The sequence below is a fragment of the Dermacentor variabilis genome, unplaced genomic scaffold (genome assembly GCF_050947875.1).
Source record: "Dermacentor variabilis isolate Ectoservices unplaced genomic scaffold, ASM5094787v1 scaffold_12, whole genome shotgun sequence".
NCBI lineage: Eukaryota > Metazoa > Arthropoda > Arachnida > Ixodida > Ixodidae > Dermacentor > Dermacentor variabilis.
Genome location: NW_027460280.1, coordinates 13,125,504 through 13,148,093, shown reverse-complemented (window position 1 = coordinate 13,148,093; position 22,590 = coordinate 13,125,504). Strand labels below are relative to the sequence as shown.

The following is a 22,590-nucleotide window of genomic DNA, read 5'->3' as shown; positions in this document are numbered from 1 at the left end:
ACAAGTAAAGAAGGTTGTCGCTGTTACTTATGTGTTTCAGCTACAAAATTCAAAAGCAGTTAGCGCCTACCAGATACTAAGCTTCGAGAAGTATCCGTACCAACTATGAAATGTGCTCGTGTGGGTACCGTATGTGTGGCTTCCCGATTTCTTTTGTAGCTTCGTGCATACAAGACGGTTGGATGTCAGTTTTGCGCGCCTACACAAGGTCATAATACTTCTTATCAGAGCTGTCGACACTGATTACACTCTCAAGTGCATGACCAGAAGCGTCCCTCCTTGTAATCGACTCAGCGTTCTTCAGCTAAAAGCTTCAAAGTGCGTAAATATTTCGGAAGGAGAATCTCCCAAGCCACGTTAAATGAGGCTCTGGCCTGTTCTATCTTGCGTACGCGAAGCCTCTACAATGCCTACATACTTAAAAATAGGCTTCTTAAAGAGCTAATGCTTCGCAAGGCTACTCACAAAATCCTCATGCCTTTGAGGCAAGACATATTGTGGGAATAGCCCCGCTTACTCAGTTGTGTACTGCGTACTGGCCCTTTGCTTGTCTTCGGTATCTAACTTGTTAAGAGGGCTGACTTGCTGATGCGGTATCAGCAAACTTGCTCATGCACGCTGCTTGTGAAAAGCACTCGGTTCACTCATTTCGGTGTGATCAGTTTTTACGCCCAAAAATGCGAGTGATTGCTAACATCCTTATTAGCCTTCATCGTGGCTTATGCTCCAAGGCGTGTGGTGGAAAGCAAGGAGCAGCAATTTTCGAGTAAATGAATATTGAACCCTTCAAACAATGTATGTACGTTGCGCGCAAAGTGGTCTCGTGTTTGTATTCACTCAGGAGTACATTGCCAGTACTTGAGAATATTTTTCTTGGGTAAAGGCTGTACCATATGTCCTCGACTTTGGTGAACCTGCAGCTGAATTTGAATTGTTGTTTGACAATGGTCTTCTACGCCAAATTTTAATTAAGAAGCGGTGCGCCTGCTGACGCCGTGGTGTGCCGTGAATATTGTTCCATGTTTCCTGTTATCTTTGAAACTGCTGGAATTATCAAGTTAATGGTTTTATTAAAATAGCCTCATCATGTGCGACTGCAACATCCCTTTTTCTGAAGCATACTTGTGCGTATTTCCCTTCTCTTGAGCAAACCTTTTCAGCAGCCGCTTGATCAACTTATCTTGCCGATGGACTGAAAAATCGGAAAGTTGGTTCCATACTTAGGTGGTGGTCATGCAACTAACATTCTGCTCTCAACTACTGGCCCATTTAGCTAACAAACATTCCTTGCAAACTTATGGAGCATGTCTTTCATTCGCGTATAGCTAACCTTTTATATTGCAATCCACCTTCTGTATCAGCTAAAAATGCTTCTAGGTGCCCATTTTCCTTCGAAACACAGATACTTCTTTTCACTGATCATTTGCATGCTGTACTTGAAAAATATTCCAAGTTTGACGTCGCTTTTTTTATTTGAACTTTGCGAAGACGCTTGAAAAAGTCAGTCAGGCTTTACTGAAGCATACATTCTCCGCACTAAATCTAAATCCTAAGACACTGACTGGACTTGAACACTTCCTAACAAAACGCTTTCAGAACGTCACAATTAACGCTTATGAGCGAGCAGGAGCACCTCATGGTTCTGTTTCAGGCGCTGTTTTGTTTTTCATATATATTATCAATTTGCAAAACTGTGTCTCTTTTTCTGTGCATTTCTGTTGCGACGAATGCGTATTTCACAGCGAAATACGTAATGGTGACAATAAACGTATCTGGCAGGCACACTTGAATAACATTAAAAGTTGGTGCGATAAATGCATCATTGATTTAAATGCATCCGTAATACAAACCAATTATTGTTTCACAGAAGTGCAAAGGCTTATTAGTTTGGGAGGCATAGAACTAGAGATTATAGCGATACTTGGGCGTAACTATTACTTCCAATTCATACCCATATTGATAGGATCAGTAGCAACGCTAACCGTACATTGGGATAAATATGACGTAACTTGAGCGACTTGTCACTTTAACAGAAATTTGTACTCTACAAACCTCTTGTGAGCTCAAAATTAGAATACCTCGCCGCAATCTTGCGTCCTCACCACGTAATCCTAATTATTACCTTTGATTAAGTACCAAATAACGCGACTCGTTTTATTCTATCTAATTACCATTGCAAATCACGTACAGCAACAGTGAAACACAGTCTGTCATTACCAAACCTATCGTTGCACCCTCAGCTTGCCGCATATGCCACGAGGTCTGTTTTTCATTACCGTCTTGTCATGACTTGTCGCTCATCTTGTATTGATCACCAATACAAGATTAGATGCACTTTCTGCAACACATAAACATTTATTATTCTTTCGTACCACACACATCTAACGAGTGGAACACCCTATTGGTCGACATTGTGTGTATACAACACTCTCTTTTTTGTCGTTGTTGATCTACTCATCTTTACTGTGATAGTCCTGTCTGATCGTTTGGGGAATTCCGATTTCTTCCGTTTCTTTTTTCAAGCTACGATGTCTGCCTTTCTATTGATGATATGCCGCTATCGTTGTATCATGCGTAATGTTTCAGTATTTTATTTGTTTTTGATATTACGTAATACCAGTCCCAGTGCCTTGGCGGTTGAAGGTGGAGCAAATAAATAAATCAAAGAATCGGCAAATGCATGTAATCGCAAAAAAAAAAAAGAAATTTGCTGCCTAATACCCAGATGGTTTTTCTGTAAGTGCTTCACACAGGCAAATATTGAGAAAGGAATTGTGCGGACACTCAAAACACTTCAGTGCAGTCATCACCGCGGTGCTGTCGGGGCAACGAACGTGCGGCATGAGAGTCTGCAGAGACACAAGATCGCCGCGGTGCCCTGGGAAACTTGCAGAACCAAGACGCACCACTCGCGGCCGTGTGCTTTCCTGCAAAAACGATCGTAGCCATGTGGACGCCGACTACGGGCAGCCATTCTGCAGCGAAGACAGCGTTCCGCATATGAGCGCCCATACACTGGCGGCCACACCATGGTGCACATTAGCAGTGCACCAACACTTTCTCTCATCCCGTGCTGGTGCGACGCCACTGGCTGCACGAGTGGAGTGGTCCCGGGTTCGACCCTCGGACGAATTTTTCTTTCACTGCGGGGCTTTTCTTTCGAAGAACCCGTATGTCGCTCCTGCGTAGCAATTGCTAGAATTCGGCGGATGTGTCATTTTCGCTTTATTTATTACTTCTCGCCACCTTGCGGGTTTCCGCAGAACTGGTACGTCAAACCCTTGCCTTTGCTGGAGTTGTTGAGTTCGACTTAGCTCTGCCACCTGCTAGTAGCCTGGTTAGCTCAGATGGTGGAGCAGCTTCTCCGGAAAGGCGATGACCCCTTGTTCGACTCACGGAACAAGACAAATTCTTATTCAAATACGAGGCTTTTCTTTCGAGGAACCCGTATGTTGTTCCTGCTTACCAATTGGTACGATGGGGTGGATGTGTCATTTTCGCTTCATTAATTACTTCTCTCCACCTTGCGGGTTTCAGCAAAACTGTTACATCAAATCCTTGTCTTTGCTGGAGTTGTTGAGTTAGATTTGGCTCTGCCATCTGCTAGCCGCCTGGTTAACTGAGATATGGTGGCGCAGCTTCCCCGAAAATGCGATGATCCCGTGTTCGACTCCCAAAACAGGACAAATTCTAATTCAATTGCGGGGCTTTTCTTTCGAGGAACCCGTATGTCTTTCCTGCATAGCAATTGCAACGATTGGGTGGATGTGTCATTTTCGCTTCATTAATTACTTCTCTCCACCTTGCGTGTTTCCGCACAACTGTTACGGCAAATCCTTGTCTTTGCTCGAGTTCTTGAATTCGACTTAGCTCAGCCATCTGCTAACCGCCTGGTTAATTCAGATATGGTGGAGCAGCTTCCCCTGGAAGGCGATGATCTTGTGTTGAACTGCCGGAACAGGACAAATTCTTATTCAACTGCGTTTTCTTTCGAGGAACCTGTATGTCTTTCCTGCATAGCAATTATAACGATTAGCCGCATGTGTCATTTTCGCTTTAATAATTAATTCTCCCCACCTTGCGGGTTTCCTCAGAACTGTTATGCCAAACCCTTCCCTTTGCACGATTTGTTGAGTTTGACTTAGCTCTGTCATCTGCTAGCCGTTTCGTTAGCTCAGATATGGCGTAACAGCTTCCCCGGAAAGGGGATGCACCAGTGTTCGACTCCTGGAAAAGCACGAATTCCTATTCAACTGCGAGGCTTTTCTCGCGAGGAACCGTATGGGTTTCCTTTGTAGCAATTCTGTACCCCCCTTTTCTCTGTATTTCTTAGCGCTTGTGAGCATTTTGAATGTTGCTATTTAGTTTATCATTTTTTGATGTTCATTGATGTGTATTATTCTTTATGAGCTTGTGTTTCGCCCCTCATGCTTAGGCCATGCGGCCTCTAGTATTTCAGTGAATAAAACATCACTGATCCATTTGTTAATCTCCCTGGTCTTCCCCGGAAAGGGGATGAACCCATATTCGACTCCTGGAAAAGCACAAATTCTTATTCAACTGCGAGGCTTTTCTTGCGAGGAACCGTAGGTCTTTCCTGCATAGCTATTGCTACGATTGGGCGGATGTGCCATTTTCGCTTTAATAATTACTTCTCTCCACCTTGCGGGTTGCCGCAGCACTGTTACGTCAAACGCTTGCCTATGCTGGAGTTATTGAGTTCGACTTAGCTCTTCCATCTGCTAGCAGCCTGGTTAGCTCAGATGGTGGAGCAGCTTCCCCGGAGAGGCCATGACCCCGTGTTCGACTCCCGGAACAGGACAAATTTTTATTCAACTGCGAGGCTTTTCTTGAGAGGAACCCGTATGGGTTTCCTTTGTAGCAATTCTGTACCCCCATTTTCTCTGTATTTCTTAGCGCATGTGAGTATTTTGAATGTTGCTTTTACTTTATCATTTTTTATGTTCATTGATGTGTATTATTCCTTATCAGCTTGCGTTTCGCCCCTCATGCTTAGGCTATGTGGCCTCTAGTATTCCAGTGAATAAAACATCACTGATCCTTTTGTTAATCTCCCTGAGAATTTACAGTCTCATAGTATTGTAAAGTCAACCAGGCTTCTATCTCTGTTCATGATGAAGAAACGGAGTTTTTCAATGGCAAGATATGCTGACGCCTCTCACCACTTGTACGCGCCACTGCATCACATGATCACATGCTCTGTATATTTAGTCACTTGTTTGGAAAAATATACCGGTTGTTAGTCTGCGCTGTTATCGAGCTCTTCCTTTTGTCCTTCGTCCGGGTTGGGCTGCCCACCCATAGGAATATGTAAAGCTATCCTCTGAAGGGCTCGTAGAAGCAAGAGCGCGGCCACCGTGAGGGATCGCTTGAACGGTGATAGCAGTCTTCACTAACAGACACATGAAATGACGCGTAAGAATCGCACTTGTTTTTTATTCGAGTGCAGGGCAGGGGCTTTTCACCAACTTTGTCAACTTGGCGCAAGCTTTGTCACAAAGATAGCCCGAGGGCGCACAGAGCGAGAAGCAGCAACAATGCGAGTGGTGTCACAGCAACCAGCACTCAGCACAGGTGCACTGAAGCAGGTAGGCAAAGCCAACTGGTCAGCAGCGGGAGCCTTCGACGAAGCAGGCCGACCCAGTGCAGGGGGTGAGCGCGGCAGATGGTCAGCGGTCTTCGTATAAGCACAGCATGCGTCGTTGCCTTGGACGGGTGTGCCGCAGCAGCAGAAGTGGGCGATGACGGCTTGCGCTCTCTCTTGTCTCGTACAACGCGCACCTCGGCTTGAATAGCGCCCATAGATTCGGATTGCTGTGCGGATTGCTGCGCGTTTCCTATGCGCAACCGTGCGCTATCATTCCGCAGCTGCGGCACGGCATCGCTGAGGTAGGATATTCCCTCAAGCGCCTGAAGGCCGCGGAGGGTGGTCAGGTCAACGACCGCCTCGGAGCCGCGTAGGGTGGTCAGGTCAACGACCGCGTCGGAATCTGCCACGTCGGGAGGCACGGTCACCGATGGGGAGGCTAGGGTGTATACACCGCTAAGCCTAACCGCACAAATGTTGTCTTTCTGGCAGAAGTTACAGTTGAATGCCTTTTCACCCGACTTCAGCAGCTCGAGGTTGCTGTCCAGCCATGCAACATACTTCGCCTGTGAACGTTTTCCGCAAGAAATACAGCGAGAGAATCGCTTTTTGCCAAATATAGACCGGGAGCACAAAATGCACGCGTCCTTACTCGGCGCCATCTTGAAAATAAATAATAATCAATCAATTAGAGGTGTTCATTAAAGTGCTCAGGAGCAACCTAATAATAATAATAACATCATAATCATTACCATGAAAGCTCATCATTTCACTAATAATATATGATGAACATAGGCCATCAAGTCACGTTTGGCTTCACGGGCAGCTCCTATAGCAGACGTCATTCCACTAATGCGCGCAATGTAAGTGTAAGTTCTAATAAAGATGGTTAAATTAAAAATAAATTCTGGGGTTTTACGTGCGAAATCCACGCCGTACAGAAGGGGCCACACTGGAATAATTTCTACCTTTTAACGTGCACCCTATGCACGGTACACAGCGGCGACGCTGCATTTTGACTCCATCGAAATGCGGCAGCCGCGGCTGGCATCCAATCCCGCGCCTCCGGGCTTAGCAGCGCAACGCCATAGTCAGTACGCCATGATTTATTTCACGGCAAAGCCGTCTATAGCTAGGATCTGGAAAAAAAATTGGTCTGAGATGTTGACGTAAACAAATCATCATGTGGGCCGATCCAGGTGATAGTGCAGAAAGAGTTCAAGCTCAATTGCACATACCCTTGTGGGCTCGGGGACCACTAACGCACCCTTGAACTACCCTTGGCCCACGTGGTACCGAAGGAGGTCCCAGGCACAAGGGTACGAACCAATGTGTTTGAAAAAAATGTTTTCTGCAACTTTTTCAAACATGACTGTTACAAAAATTGTCGGCGCCAACCGCGCAAACGCGCTATTGCCGCTGCTCGTCGACGTCTTCAACAGACGACTGCGTCGCCGCTCATCATTGCAGCGTGGAATTCTGTCGTCGTGATGGGCCGGCCGCGTTTATGGGGGTATGAGCCCTTGCTGAAGGGGGTATGAGCCATTCATTGCCTTTCGTGACATTTAATAACAGAGAGTGATACGCGAATATCTGTGCGTACCTCTATTGCCACGAAGACCACAGATTAGGACAATAAACATGTTCGTACCTTTGTTCAATATTCTACGTCATCTCTGTGTCGCGCACCTCCGCTGGTCATCCACCTTCACAGAGTGGAAGGGCGCTGAATTTTACAGCGACGCTGTTTACCGCGACCCCCCGACGGCACAATCGGGTCTGCATGCATACAAACAAAGACTATCATCATCAGCAATGGCTCATACCGCCCGAAGCAAGCAAAAAATGCGTAATAGAGAACAACACGTCGAACATTGTGATCAATGGCCCACACCCAATGAAGCAATGGCTCATACCCCTGTCAGCAAACAAAAAATACAATACCTCATAGCCCCGTAAGGACACAAAAGGACACAATGTAAGTACGTCTCCCCTAACACGCCCAGATCTGACATCGAGTGTTTCACGCGAACGCACTTTTCGGCACTGGCAAGTGGCCACACTAGACCGGTCATCGTTTTCGGTGATGTTAACGTGGACATTGCCCAGCCACAAAACCGGTGGTTTGTCGAGTTAGTCGCCGACGAGTTTGCCTGATGTATATCACTGATGCCACTCAATCAACAACCACACAGGGAGCGTGTATTGATCTTACGTTGCACAGGACAATTCTGTGGTTAAAACTGAAAATTTAGCCGTATATCATAGTGACCGCAAAGCAGTGGTGAAGATTGTTACGAAATAAAATGTGTACCAAAGTTTGCTGTTTGTCTGATCGCCATATCGTACATGGTGGTCCCCCCACAGCTTCGCTGTCCAACCACCTTCTCAGGGTGACAAGGGTCCTGAATTTTTTTTGTGTGTACAGCGCTCACAAATCGACGAAGGACGTAGCAGAAACACACAGGACGCTTCACCACCACGGCGGGTCGTTATAAACTTAGTTCAAGTTAGGAAACCAGATTACCGGCATTGCATGACAATACCAGCGTATCTTATGCCTCCATACAGAGACACTGCAAAAATGACATGTGTGAAAAGAAAAACGGAGGAGCAGAAATCCCGTATACTCTATTGTATGCTTCCAGAAGAGGGTTATAGCGCCGAAAAAACACAACACACAGCAAGCGAGACGGGACAGGCGCAACTGCTGTGTGTTGTGTTTTTTCGGCGCTATAACCCTCTTCTGGAAACATGCACCAACTAGCCCCCCAACAAGTATTACTCAGTTATCTATTGTATGCGCAGCATGAAGTGGCCAGAGTTTCTTACGGTTGTTTTAGGACTATATTTTGTTGTCATTAGCAGTTAACTAGTCATATATCTGATGAATGAATGTGGCACATCGATTTTGCAGCGTTGGCTGGCTGGGGTATTCAATAGCGCCACTTGGGCGTGTGACACTTTAAACTGATGGTCCGAAAATTGTCTAATGCCGATTGTTAAGCTAAGACAGCGATGAAACTTGGCATGGCTAATGTTCATAAAGTATCGGATTCTTGATCAAGCTGCTACTCATCGCATGCAACTTTACTGGCAGACGCAGTCTGAGTTGACTCTGATTTGCCATGGAATGAAGTTATAAATGCATACAGCAATGCCTTAGCGAAGTACACTGTGACCAACCACATGCAGAAAAGTTCTAAAGTGAAGCTTCCGCTGTCGACGTTTTGCGTCGGTCAATTTCTTTCCGGGATGGCTCAGGGTAGGTCTCAGCACTCGCAATATAGAACTGTAGGTACGAGAGAAAACAAATTCGTGTTAGCACAAGCTGACAAAGAAAGTAGACGCCTGAAATGAATTCAGCGGAGATTCAGCCGTAAATGCGAGAGAAATGCGTTAGCGTTACGTCGCACTGTTTGAGGTCCCAGATGCGTTATTTAAACTGCGTTCACCACATTGCAAAGTGTTGTTCAGGAGCTCACTGGTCACACGCCCTGCCTCTTCGAGGAGCGAAGTGCAGCTCATGGTGGTCCGTATACGGGACGTCCCAGCTAACTTTAGTCAGAGTTTAAAAATATGCGAATGCCACGTAGCTAGATAGGACCAAGTTAAAGTTGTTTGCCATCACTTCGAGACACTCAAATTATTGTTTTCATTGCGCCTAATTAGATAACTAGCCTTGATAAATGAATCAACTTCTTAAATATTATAATTATATGAGAAGTGTCAATGAGAAAACCGTACAGCGACATGAAAAACTCTCGATACGGCTACATAAAAGGGTTTTTCTGAGAGTGAAAGACGCCCGCGAATACACGCAAAGTGCCTTGAGTGGCCAGTCGCGCGGCAATTTTGCATGCATTTGCGGGCTTTCACGCTCGGAAAAACACTTTTACGCAGCACGTATTGAGGAACAGAAAGCTGTATCGTGAGCTTTTCATGTCGCTGTACGATTTTCTCATTGACACTTTTCATCTAATTATAATATTTGAGAATTTGATTAATTTATCGAGGCTAATTATCTAATTAGGCAGAATGAAAACAATAATTTGAGTGTCACCAAGCGATGGCAAACAACATTACCTTGGTCCTGTCCAGCTACCTGGCATTCGCATATTTTAAAACTCTGACTAAAGTTAGCTGCGACACCCTGTATATGTATTCGCTATTCTACGCTCACCAATCTCCTGTCTACCACGCGACTGGCTTCGCACACTTCCCATCCACTCGTAATGCCACCGCATTAAAAGGAGTCAATTATTCGGTTTGCCAATTCTACAAGGGGCAAAAGTGCAATGGGAGGCCCTCTTTGGTCACGTGCGAAGGTGAACTCTGGTGGCTCTGTGTACTCCACAAGTGAGGAGGCGGAGGAGCTGCCCAGATCCGCTTATATGCGGCACTACTACACGACACGTATTTTGGGGGGCGCACTCATTGGCAGATATTCCGATGCTATCTGTTCTTCTTGGAGCATTCCAGATATTCTATTGCAACATAAAAACTATACAAAGAAGGAAGACGAGCGGTCGTCACTCTCTCTTTGTGTCGGTCAGCGTACGGCGCGAGTAGAAAGAGAGTTGAAGCTACGCCGAAATTCACCACACACACAATCAAAACAAAGCAAAAGATGCCATTAGGAAAAAAAAAAACAGTGCACTCAACATGCTGCTCGAATGCGCAGTTCAGAGTCGAACGACTTCTCAAATGATGAAGCCACACATCTTGGACAAGATGGACGGCAGTAATAGCTACGCTGCCTGTCACAGTTATAAAAGGACGAAGAAACTGCAAGGGTTTGCGCAGATTTGCTCGTTGCTTTCTTCTATTACAGCGAAACCATTCAATGGCCGTAAATACTAGGTCAGAGTAGACGGTTCAGATTTCGTCGAATGTTGACGTGCAGCAAACTTCGGGGCTCTAAAAAAGACCTAAATGTGCTACATAAATTTTAGCACAGCTATGAAAACTTACATGCCATAAGTCAGCAACAACTTGAGCCGCTAGAGGGGCCTTTTCTTTATGCTGTAATTTTTACCTGCGTAATCGTCGGTAGAAGAAGGCCACTGTGAATTGCTGTTTGCACTAAGACCCTTCGAGTAAAATCCCATCATGTCGAGGTATGGAAGAAGAAAAAGAACAAATATTAGGCTCTCCGCCGCCTTGTCGCAGGGCATTCTTCCGTACCATGCACGGCCCATTAGAACTGGGTTAATTAATGAGGAGTTATCGTAAGCGCGGATAAGAGCGCTGGCCGAACGCTGGCGGACAGCAGCGCCGCCCGGCGGCCTCCCTCGCCTCCGGTGGCCCCTCGACCGGGCGAGGTGCATTTGCGCGGCGCCGTTGACGGAGGCGGCATGCGTGGGATACTGCTGCTGCTGCTGCTCGCCGGCCAGGGTGAGTGCGCCGGCGCTCTCTGGCGTCGCTCGTGTTGTTGCGTGACAAAGCTGCGCTCGAAATAGCTCATTCACGTATGAATTAATGCGTTCAGAAGCTTTGCTGCGCCCTCTTATTAAATAAGCCCGACTGCTTTGCAAAAAAATCATTCCGCTGCAAGGCTACAAACAAACACGGATCAGAACAATCTTGCCGAGATTTGTAGGGATTATTCTCCAGCATCTGACCGCGTGATTTAGGTTAATTGGATTGACCACTGGAATGCGCTCGCCTCCGCTCACCGTCTGTCCTCCGCTGAGATGTGGTGGGCGACTTCCTTTCCGAGTGCGACGCGCGTGCGAACCGGGAAAGTGCGGGGCGGCCCGTGTCCGGCTTGACTCCCCGTGGCGGTGGTGCGTCAGGCCGGAACTGCCTGCCGGACGATTGTGAAAAAACAAGGAGCGCCTGCCGCCGGAAGCTCGAGAAGGTCATGCCTGGAAGCCATGGCACAAGAGCGTCAACTAAAAGACGTCAAGTAACGACAGGCAGCTGAAATGCGGTGTTATTAGGCATTCCCCCCCCCCATTTCTGCTTAAACAGACCGGGACACGTGAGGTTTGCTGCATTTTGTGTAGCACATACTTCAAACCGATATTTCTTTAGGTCGGTCCCGTAATGTTTAATCCGAAAATAACAGAAAAAGGTGTCACATTTTGGGAAATCGGACCGAAACATGACGCAGCCAGGTGACGGCATTTTCTGTGCCCAATTAAATCACCCCTCCTAATAAGCTTCTCGCACCACTATGCCTCCTATCTTGCGAGCAATACTTTTCCCTAGCCTCGAAAAAAACATGGTTTCACTCGACGGCTTCGCCTTGCGCGTTAGTGCGTCCCACCGTCTAGACAATGCCCGCAAAACCGGCTCTCTGCGAGAGGGAATTCCGTACTGACTGTCACCATGGTTCTCGAACGGAACACGTGCTCCGAATAATTGCGCGACCTCCGTGGAGCCCTCTCTCCTTTCGTGTAACACCATCGGACTGCTTGATCTCCGCTGCATAAGTTCCGACAACGCCCCCCCCCCCCCCCTCGGGCGATGCCGAAGCACCCCCCCCCCCCTTTTGAGCTTTCTTTTGACTTTGCTTGACCTTTTCACTTGAAATTTTACTGGGGCTAATAGCTTACTGCATCACTGTTGGCGCGGAAGTGCACGGCTTTTAATTCTTACTTTCGCTTTATTTCTACAAATCCGCACAATAGCAGGGCACGCGCACTAGAACCACTTGCGGCGGCTGCCTCATCCCTATTTTCTTACTTCAAGATTGTTTTATATTTCCATGGTAAACAGCATGGACACGTACAATATATTTGAATATACGCACCGGACAAAGTTTATTATATTTTTGAAAGCGACGGAGGTAGCCTTTTAGTAATCATTCTCAAGGTATGGATAGCCTATGCCTAGAGAATGTATATGTTGCTGTATATTCACGAAGCTTCAAATTGATTTGCGTGCTTTTTTGACCATGAAGAAAAACTATAGACTTCAGTGGCCTTTTCAACAGTCTTTTATCAATGGTGTGTGAAATGCATGTGAATGTTGTGTGTGTCAGTATTGATTTTCTTTCCAGTAAGTAATGCTAACGACTCATAAAAAGAAAGCTCTTCTAATAATTTACTTTTATTACGGATAAGCGTCGTCACTTCCATGCCGAGGTCATAAATATATGCGGGGTGTCCCAATGAACTATCATGCACCCAGATTTACAAAAAAGTTCAACTGTTACTTGAAGAAAACCTAGTGCATATTTTTCCAGTACAGTGGAGTAGCCGCCAGTAACTTTTTCATTACTGAGATTTAATAAGATAATTGTAATTATTTATCTAACTCGAGAAGTACTATCCTAATAATCAAAACTGTCACTGAGACATTTGAAAGCACAACCAAGAAACACCTAACTGCGGTGTTTTCAGCGACGTACTAATTGCGTACTAATTTATTTCCGACTCATCAATAAACCCCGCGTAATATGGAGAATACCACGTGACTGCACTCCCACCCGAATCATAAAGCAGCGCCCTCGAACAGGCACCCTCTGAGTTATTCCAGAACGAAATAAAAGAAATAAATAAAAACATCGTGATCGAGCTGGTGCCTTATCTGCCGCGCCCCGACCGAAGTAACACGTCGCGTTTGGTGTTAGTTGAAAACAAGCTGTGCTAGCTGTTGTCTTAGCGTAGATAAAGTGCACGGATTTTTTTTTTTATTTTGCCACAAAACCTATCCCCACAAGAGCGAGTTGACAACGCTAGTGTAAAGGTTTAAAGATGCGTTTTGTTTCGTCCCAGTCGCCATGTGTTTCTCTAATGAGCAGAAGGAAACATGATCCTTTCCTTGGGATCTGCAAATGACAACAAGAGGAAGGCCGCAAATATATATGTCAGTCATGCAAGTGTGGCGGTAGACCGAACGCATCGACTATCATCAGAAACTATGAAAACCTGGGACAAACCGGCAGCTTCAAGAAAGAGCGGCGGAAGACTCCATCTTTTAGTCATAGACTACGCACGGATGTTCTAGCATTTATGGCCTCAACACCTCATGCTAGCGTGCGGGACGTGGCCGGCCAGGTAACAATTTCCAAGTTATCAGTTTGGAGGATTCTCAATGACAGTCTCTCACCTGTACCACCTTAACCAGCACCAACGCTTAGAAGATAGGGACATCTAGAGTCGTCTAGATTTTATTTATTTATTTATTCAGTTACCTCACGGGCTCCCGAAGGAGTATTGCGTGAGGGGAGGATACAGGGAGTTAGCAAAAAGAAAGGAGTACTAAGAAATTATACATTGTTAGCGAGTAAACATGAAATAACAAATATCTAACAATATAAATAACGCGATAAATGAAACAAAACGACTGTATGAAGTAGCAAAAAAAAAGTGTACCAAGAAATTATACAAATGGTATAGCTGGTGAAGATGAAAGAACAAGTCTTTAACAAAGTTAACGCAATACAAAACAAACATTCAGGCAAAAAAAAAAAAACTACAACTTCGCTAAAAGTATTTACTTTGGCGTGCAGTATGGTTTAGTTGTGATGAATTATGGAAATAATATGCAAAAGCGTGCTTTGAAGGATATTCACCCGCCGTGGTTGCTCAGTGGCTATGGTGTTGTGCTGCTGAGCACGAGGTCGCGTGATGGAATCCCGGCCACGGCGGCCGCATTTCGATGGGGGCGAAAATGCCAAAACACCCGCGTACTTAGATTTAGGTGCACGTTAAAAAACCCCAGGTGGTCGAAATTTCCGGAGCCCTCCACTACGGCGTGCCTCATAATCAGAAAGTGGTTTTGGCACGTAAAACCCCATAATTTATATTTTTTGAAGGATACAGGGTCAAGAATGTAAACTATGTCGTTTAGCAGGTTATTCCAATGCTGAGTGGCACTTGGTAACGCGGAAGAATTTAAAGCATTGGTTCCGCCAAAGATACGCTGGAAACTCAGACGCCGAGATGGACGAGTGAGCGGCAGGGTGGACGGGCCCGTGCTATGGACCATTTTGTGGAACAGACAAGGCAATGCTATGGCTATTCGTGATTCAAACGATGAGAGGGATAAAGATGACGTATTGCTAGTCACACTAGAGTCGCGGTGATAATCTCTGACAATGAAGCGGGCAGCGTGGTTTTGAACTGACTCGAGAGTCGCGATTAGGTAAGCTTGATGAGGGGACGAGATAGGGGCTGCCAATTCCAGTTGTGGCCTTAGAAATGTGTGATAGGCGATTTGTCTGGTGAGGGCAGGAGCATCGCGCAGGTTACGTTTAAGATAACCGAGCGTACGTGAGGCTTTAGCAGTTATTTTTTCGATGTGCGCCGACCATGACAGGTTATACCATTTCATGAATTGGGTCCTCACAAAAGCCGATGAGTCACCGCACTTATTGAGCAACATCATGTGCACAGATGACGCCAATTTTAACATAAACGCCTAGGTAAATTTGCATAATGCACACTATCGGAGGGGTAAAGCGCAATCGGCACCAGTGCCAATGGTCTCTCATTGTATGGTTCGGAATTTACGCCTGTGCTATCAATGGTCCCATCGTCTTCGATCACACACTGACTGGACAGCGTTACGTGGACGAAATCCTCGAAGGAGAGGTGGATGGGTTTCTCATCGAAGTCACGTACTCCACTTCTGTGGTATCAGCGAGACGGGACACCAGCACACAGGAGCTGTCGAACTCGAAACTGGCTGGATGGGACTTTTCATGCGCATTAGATTGGAAGGCACGGGCCTGTAAGTTGGCCGGCTGACCTCTCGCCGCTCGATTTCTTTCCTTGGGGTTATGTGAAAGATCGCGCTTACATGATCGAGACGGACGTCAGATTAGTTAAAGACAAGGATAACAGATGCCTGCCGTAAAATTCGAGCGTCGGTCATCAAAAAAGCCACTGAAGATGTGATAAAGCGGACACAAAACTGCGTAGCTGCAAAAGGAGACCTATTAGAACACGTCCTCTAGGCTGGTGTTCAACGGAGCTTACGAATCCATAGATAATAAGGGTACACTGCAATCTGTTTTTCTTTCTTTCTTTTTTTGTGCAGACATCCTGATTGTCAATTCGGCCAATTTGGAAGTCATATATTTACTTTCTTGAACGCGTCGGTATTGCCTTTTCTCCACACGTTGGCCGCTTCCCGGCCTGTTTATTTCGCTTTTATTTTTGACGTGAACCTTATTTTGCAGCACGTATACACTTTCATGAAAAATAATACGGTCACTTTAATCTGGCTTTGGTTCGAAGCAAATTTCTGGCACTAGCTGCGCGTGCGCTCTTGCGATGCCGTGCGAGCAGTGCCCGCATTTTGAAGCATCCTACGCTTGTTCCATGGCGTTTCGTGCGTGGTCAGGGCGGCGCTTGTTGGGGCTTTTGTTATCAATGTGATCAGTCGGCCTTATAAGACGGATAATAAGTGTGACGTAGAAACGAGAGGAAGGAGTAGCTGCGAAACCTGCTGTTGGTGCTCCTTCCCTACGATTATGGAAGTGATGCGCTGTCACTTCGGGTTTGCGACAGGCTTTGCTTTCAATCAGCAGGATGGGGGGGGGGCGCACTCACGTGGCATTTTTCGTACTTCATGACGGTTTTTTTGCCAGTCGGAAAAAATTGTACGGAATTAGTACGTCGCTTAAAGCATCGCATTTAGATGCCATTTTTGGATGGCTTACAAATCCCTCATTGACACTTTGAAAATTAGGACAGTGCTTCTCGAGTGAAATAATTAATTGCAATTACTGAATTAAATCTTAATAACGAAAGAATTAGTTGCGCCTACTCCACTGTACTGGAAACAATATGCACTAGGTTTTCTTCGATTAATGCAACTGCTCTTTTTTTTTTAAGTCTTGGTGCATGATAGTTATTCCAAGTGAAGCTTGCGCAAACATCCTCAGTCAATCATTTGCAAATAATTTTTCCACTTCGCTGAACATTGATCCGCCACACACAGAACACTACAGCTATCTTATTATGCAACCCATAGTTCTCGACTTTGCAGGTATTGCTAGGCTGATTGATGACTTGCCTTTAAACACAGCTCCCGGTTATGATACTATTAATAGTAAATTTTCGAAAAGCACTAACACATATAGTTCTGTAATACATGCTAATATTTTTCAGCAATCAATAAACACTTGTACTCTGCCTTCCCAATGGAAAATAGGGAAGGTGGTTCCGTTGCATAAGTCTGGTAACAAAAGCTCACCCCTGAATTACCGCCCGATTTCGCTTACCAGAACCTGCTGCAAACTTCTTGAACATGTTATATTTACTAATCTCGTTAACTTTCTTGATTCGAACTCATTTTTTACCTCAGCTCAATATGGTTCTCGCAAAACGTTCTCATGTGAAACTCAACTAATATCTTTCACTCATAGATTACACTGTATTTTAGATCGTGCCTCCTGTCCCGACTGTGTATTTTTAGACTTTAGCAAAGCGTTCGACAAGGCTTGCCACAAACTGCTGCTATTCAAGCTGAGTATTTTAAACCTTGACAGTAACCTGCTAAAATGGATTGAGTGTTTTCTTGCTAACCGTTATCAATTTGTTACTGCGAATAATTATGATTCATCATCGACTGAAGTTCGTTCTGGTGTGCCTCAGGGATCAGTACTAGGGCCCCTACTTTTCCTGATTTATAATAATGACCTACCTTCTTCATTGACATCTCACATTCACTTGCTTGCTGACGATTGCGTGATGTATCGTGAAATAATTAGTAACGGCGACACTAATGCTCTTCAGTCTGACTTGAACTATGTGATTGATTGGTGCAACACTTGGCTAATGGAACTTAATAAATGTAAAGTTATGCGCGTGCAGAGGAGCACCAGTACTCTTCCTACTTACTATCTAAATAAAATTCCTCTAGAACCCTTTAACTCGCGTAACTATTTAGAGGTTCATATAACAGAAAAACTAAGCTGGAACCTTCACACTGAGTACATAATAAGTAAAGCTAATAGCATGCTCGATTATTTACGCTACAAGTTTTCCAAAGCACCACCATCCTTAAAATTATTACTTTACCAGTCATAAGTGCGTCCTAAATTGGAATACGCTGCAGCTGTGTGGGACCCGCACCATGAAAACCGCATTTCCTCACTGGAGGTTGTCCAAAATAATTCAGTCCGATTCATATTTTCAAATTATAACCGTACCGCTGGCATAACATCAATGAAAGAATCTATGTCTTCCATCACTTGCATCTCGTAAAACAATAGCACGTTTGACACTGTTTCACAAATTTTATTACCATTCCACCCTTCACAGTAACTTCATTTCTCAACCTCATTACCTATCGAGCCGCATCGATCATCGCCATAAGGTCGGACTTCAAACAGGCAACACTAACACCTTCAGTCAATCTTTTTTTCCCAGATTATCGCGGCAGTGGAACCACCTTCCTTGTGAAATTGTATCTATTGTCGACAACAAACTCTTTCGTAAGGCATTAGCTAACATTCTGTAATTAGGAATTATTAACATGTTATTTCATTTACTTGCCGTACTTACAAGCGACTAAGGACGACACTGGTTAACATTGTACTAACAGGAATTATCAAGATGCTATTTTGTTTACATTGTCTGTCGTACTTACAAACATTAGGCAAGATATTACATAGTACTGTATAATTAGGAATTACTAACACGCTACAGTGTTTATTTTCTGTATTTTATTACTATGCTTCCCATTTTCCCACTCCCCTCTGTAATGCCTTCGGGCCTTGAGGGTACAATAAATAAATAAATAAATAAATAAATAAATAAATAAATAAATAAATAAATAAATAAAAAACTATAATTACTGCAGTAAGCGAAATGAGGCCAAGGCGGATTCACTCTAAATCAGAATCAACTGCAGCCATGCGCAGGAGCGCTTATACAAGTACTTGATGGTCTTTCTATGAGTAATGGTGACATAGAATGCCTAGCAATAGAAACGAACTCCTTTCTGCTTACTGTAGTATACTGACCCCCAACTGGATACAAGCGCCGTTTTCTAAGCCACTTAGAACAACTTATGCATTGTTTCAATGACACAAAAAAGCATTTCATCATGGGTGATGTCTCCATTAATATGATGAGTGAAGATTTGTATGCGCTTGATCTGATAAAACTTATAACATGCTATGGATGTGAAAATGCTATGTTAGAGCCTACCCGTATTACTCACAACAGCTCCACATCTATCGACGTCTGTATAACAAGCCTAAACAAATACGATTACAACGCAGGCGTATTGAGCTCAGGCCTTACTGATCACCTACCTATATATTTTTGTACTCAAAACTTATTCATTAAAGAAAAACGTCAAGATCTCCTGCGATATAGAAGTATCAGTGAAAAAAACTCTCCTTAAGTTTAGCGAATTAGTTAAACCGGCTGACTGGTCACGTGTGTATGTGCAAAAAAATTCCAGATAAAGCATATGACACTTTTTTAGAGATCTTCGTTGAATGCTACAACACTGCTTTTCCGCTACAACAGTTCCAAATGAGAAAGGGTAAAAATAGAAAGTCATGGATAAATAGCGACCTTTTGAAAAGAATCAAGCAAAAAACGCACTTTAACACAGATTTCTAGCTACCAATGGTATAGAGACATTACAATATTGCGAGAATTCAAACAATTTCGCTGCAGGTTAAATAGCGGCACTAGAAAAGCAAAACTAGCCTATTATAAAGTTATGTTCTCGCGCATAAAGTCAGATCCTGCATAAAGTCAGACCTCAAACAGCAGCTGGAAAACGCTGTCGCGTTAAAAAGGGTTTGCGTTTGAGCTTCCGCATAGCAGAATGATATTTTGTCGTATATTCAACTTACAATCCGATACTATCTTGTCTGTAGGTTATGTGTAAGTCGTACTTTACGATTTTTTTGGTGCATTTTACTTAGAGAAATTCAATTAGTTGAATAACTTCTTTGCGCTACATAGAGGGCCTGCGTGATTGCGTGGTTCGGAATGATTACGTCGAGTTTTTGCGGCTCCTGGGAATGTTATCGCGTTAATACAGGACAAGAGCCCCTTACACATACGGTCCGATGGATGTCACTCTTCAGCGGGATTCCAACGCCGTGCTTATTGCGGTGAATATTAAATAATGTTTCAGTTATTGTTTTTCAGCGATATTGTTTCAGTATTGTGGATCCGTTTGAATCGCAGAGTTGAAGCATTGTTTAAAGGCATTTCGTACGTGAAGAGTACTCGTTATTTCGCAAAACGCGTGTTCAGTCTGCACTAACCAAGTCGTTGCATGCAATCACGCTTTACGTCACAGCTGTTCCAAAAGGCAGGCACTCGGCGTGGCTCGAACGCTGCTGAAAAGGCTAGCGAGAAAGCGCTCAAGGCCGCGGGTAATGCCACAAACTGGAGAAGTTGACCGACAAGTACGGGGCAGGCGTGGTATTCTCGGCTCCCAGAAAGCTTGCTGGTCTCTGCTCATGCATCGGTGGAAAAAAGGCACAGCAATGCACAGTAAAGCACAGAGCACCCCCCGTACAATGTAGAAAAGGTGGATAGTTTATGTAATCTCACTCAATGAGGCCTCAATGAGCGCTCGTTAAGAAAACAAGGCGAGGGAAGCACGTGTCGCCTGTGAGCCGAGATTGAACTCGTGCGACTTGCAAATAAAGCAGCCGGGTTTTATGTACAAATAGAGAACGCTTTGCAAATGTGTATAAATGACACATCGGTGGTTCTACGCGGGTGCGAAATGCATTTTCTGTATTCCTGTTTTTAAGCACGTGTCAGTGGATCCCTTTGTGCATGGCTAAAGGTGCAAGTATATAATCATCTAATAAATGTTGTTCACAGTACAGCGCTCCTCCCATCCTCTTTCTTCGTCCGTGTTCTAGGCGGCGCTCCGTTGTACTTGCTGAATATGCACGAACAAGCCCAGCTACATAAATGCTGCTACGTTTGGGGCATTGGTGAAAAAAAAAAACATGTAAGACATTGATACGACCAGATCCGTTACAGGTATTCGGCAGCGGTACAAGGCAGATATAAAAATTTTCAGGAAAAGAAAGAAATTAAAACATCTATACAAAATGCTAGATGGAAAAACATGCATAGCATACCTGATTAACTCAAGAAGGCTAGGTGGCTATTTGTCACGGCCCCGTTTCAAACCTCTAAATCATCATCAGCAGCAGCAGCCAACCACTCGAGCGGCACCTGATCAGAGCGTCTGCAGAGCGTCTGCGACCGCGTCTAGTCGCAGACAGTGCTTTACTACTGTCTGAATATTCATGAACCAGTTTGAAAAATACTTCCGGTAGAACGGTATACCTAGAGGGCACGTAACAAGTTCGAGTGTATGATCAAAATTTGCTATGTTAGACTACACTCTCTCCAGAATCGCCACTCGAAATCGGTTAGACGCGAAAAAGCGAGGTTAACCCCCAGGAAAACAGGCAGCAACGCAACCAGCGTATCGAATATTTGCTTTGAAATGTAATTGACAATGATTGTGAAATAAAATTTGCCTTGTGTATATATTACTCCGGATAGACAGCAACCTCTTTGTTTAACACATTTAAGAGCTGTTGGAGGGCATCTAACCCTACAGCTAGAATAGAACTGGCAGTACTTTTTAAGTTAATCATCAAGCGTAAAACAGCTGACATCAGGAACTATAATATGGATAGTATTGAACATGCTTTTAGGAAGCCTTTTGCATTTAGGAAACATTTAGGAAGCCTAAAAGCAGTGAAGACGAAACTAGGAATAGGCAAGAATCAGATGTTTGCGTTAAGAGACAAAGCCGGCAACATCATTACTAATATGGATGAGATAGTTCAAGTGGCTGAGGAGTTCTATAGAGATTTATACAGTACCAGTGGCACCCACGACGATAGTGGAAGAGAGAATAGTCTAGGTGAATTTGAAATCCCACAAGTAACGCCAGAAGAAGTAAAGAACGCCTTGGGAGCTATGTAAAGGGGGAAGGCAGCGGGGGAGGATCACGTAACAGCAGATTTGTTGAAGGATGGTGGGCACATTGTTATAGAAAAACTGGCCACCCTGTATACACAATGCCTCATGACCTCTTGCGTACCGGAATCTTGGAAGAACGTCAGCATAATCCTAATACATAAGAAAGGGGACGCCAAAGACTTCAAAAATTATAGACCGATCAGCTTCCCGATCCGCTGTCCGTTGCCTAAAAAAGTATTTACTAAGGTAATCGCAAATAGAATCAGGAACACCTTAGACTTCTGTCAGCCAAAGGACCAGGTAGGATTCCGTAAAGGCTACTCAACAATAGACCATATTCACACTATCAATCAGGTGATAGAGAAATGTGCGGAATATAACCAACCCTCATATATAGCTTTCATTGATTACGAGAATGTGTTTGATTCAGTCGAAACCTCAGCAGTCATGGAGGCATTACGGAATCAGGGTGTAGACGAGCCATATGTAAATATACTGAAAGATATCTATAGCGGCCCCACAGCCACCGTAGTCCTCCATAAAGAAAGCAACAAAATCCCAATAGAGAAAGGCGTCAGGCAGGGAGATACAATCTCTCCAATACTATTCACAGCGTGTCTACAGGAGGTATTCAGAGACCTGGATTGCGAAGAATTGGGGATAAAATTTAATGGAGAATACCTTAGTAACTTGCGATTCGCTGATGATATTGCCTTGTTTAGTAACTCAGGGGACCAATCGCAATGCATGCTTACTGACCTGGAGAGGCAAAGCAGAAGGGTGGGTCTAAAAGTATAATCTGCAGAAAGCTAAACTAATGTTTAACCGTCTCGGAAGAGAACAGCAGTTTATGATAGGTAGCGAGGCACTGGAAGTTATAAGGGAATACACCTACTTAGGAAAGGTAGTGACCGCAGATCCGGATCATGAGAGTGAAATAATCAGAAGAATGAGAATGGGTTGGGGTGCGTTTGGCAGGCATTCTCAGATCAAGAACAGCAGGTTTCCATTATCCCTCAAGAGAAAGTGTGTAAAACAGCTGTGTCTTACCAGTACTCACGTATGGGGCAGAAACCTGGAGACTTA

The 22,590-nt window shown here is 44.5% G+C and overlaps 1 protein-coding gene across 1 annotated transcript in view; it reads left to right on the top strand.

Moving 5' to 3' along the window:
- The first annotated feature begins 10,924 nt into the window (after nt 1–10,924).
- LOC142565934 (protein Skeletor, isoforms B/C-like) overlaps nt 10,925–22,590 on the top strand; it is a 325,890-nt gene continuing 314,224 nt past the window's right edge. Inside the window, exon 1 of the mRNA XM_075676557.1 lies at nt 10,925–11,005. Within this exon, the coding sequence (XP_075532672.1) occupies nt 10,966–11,005 (40 nt within the window). The 5' untranslated portion in view covers nt 10,925–10,965. The remainder of the gene's footprint in view (nt 11,006–22,590) is intronic.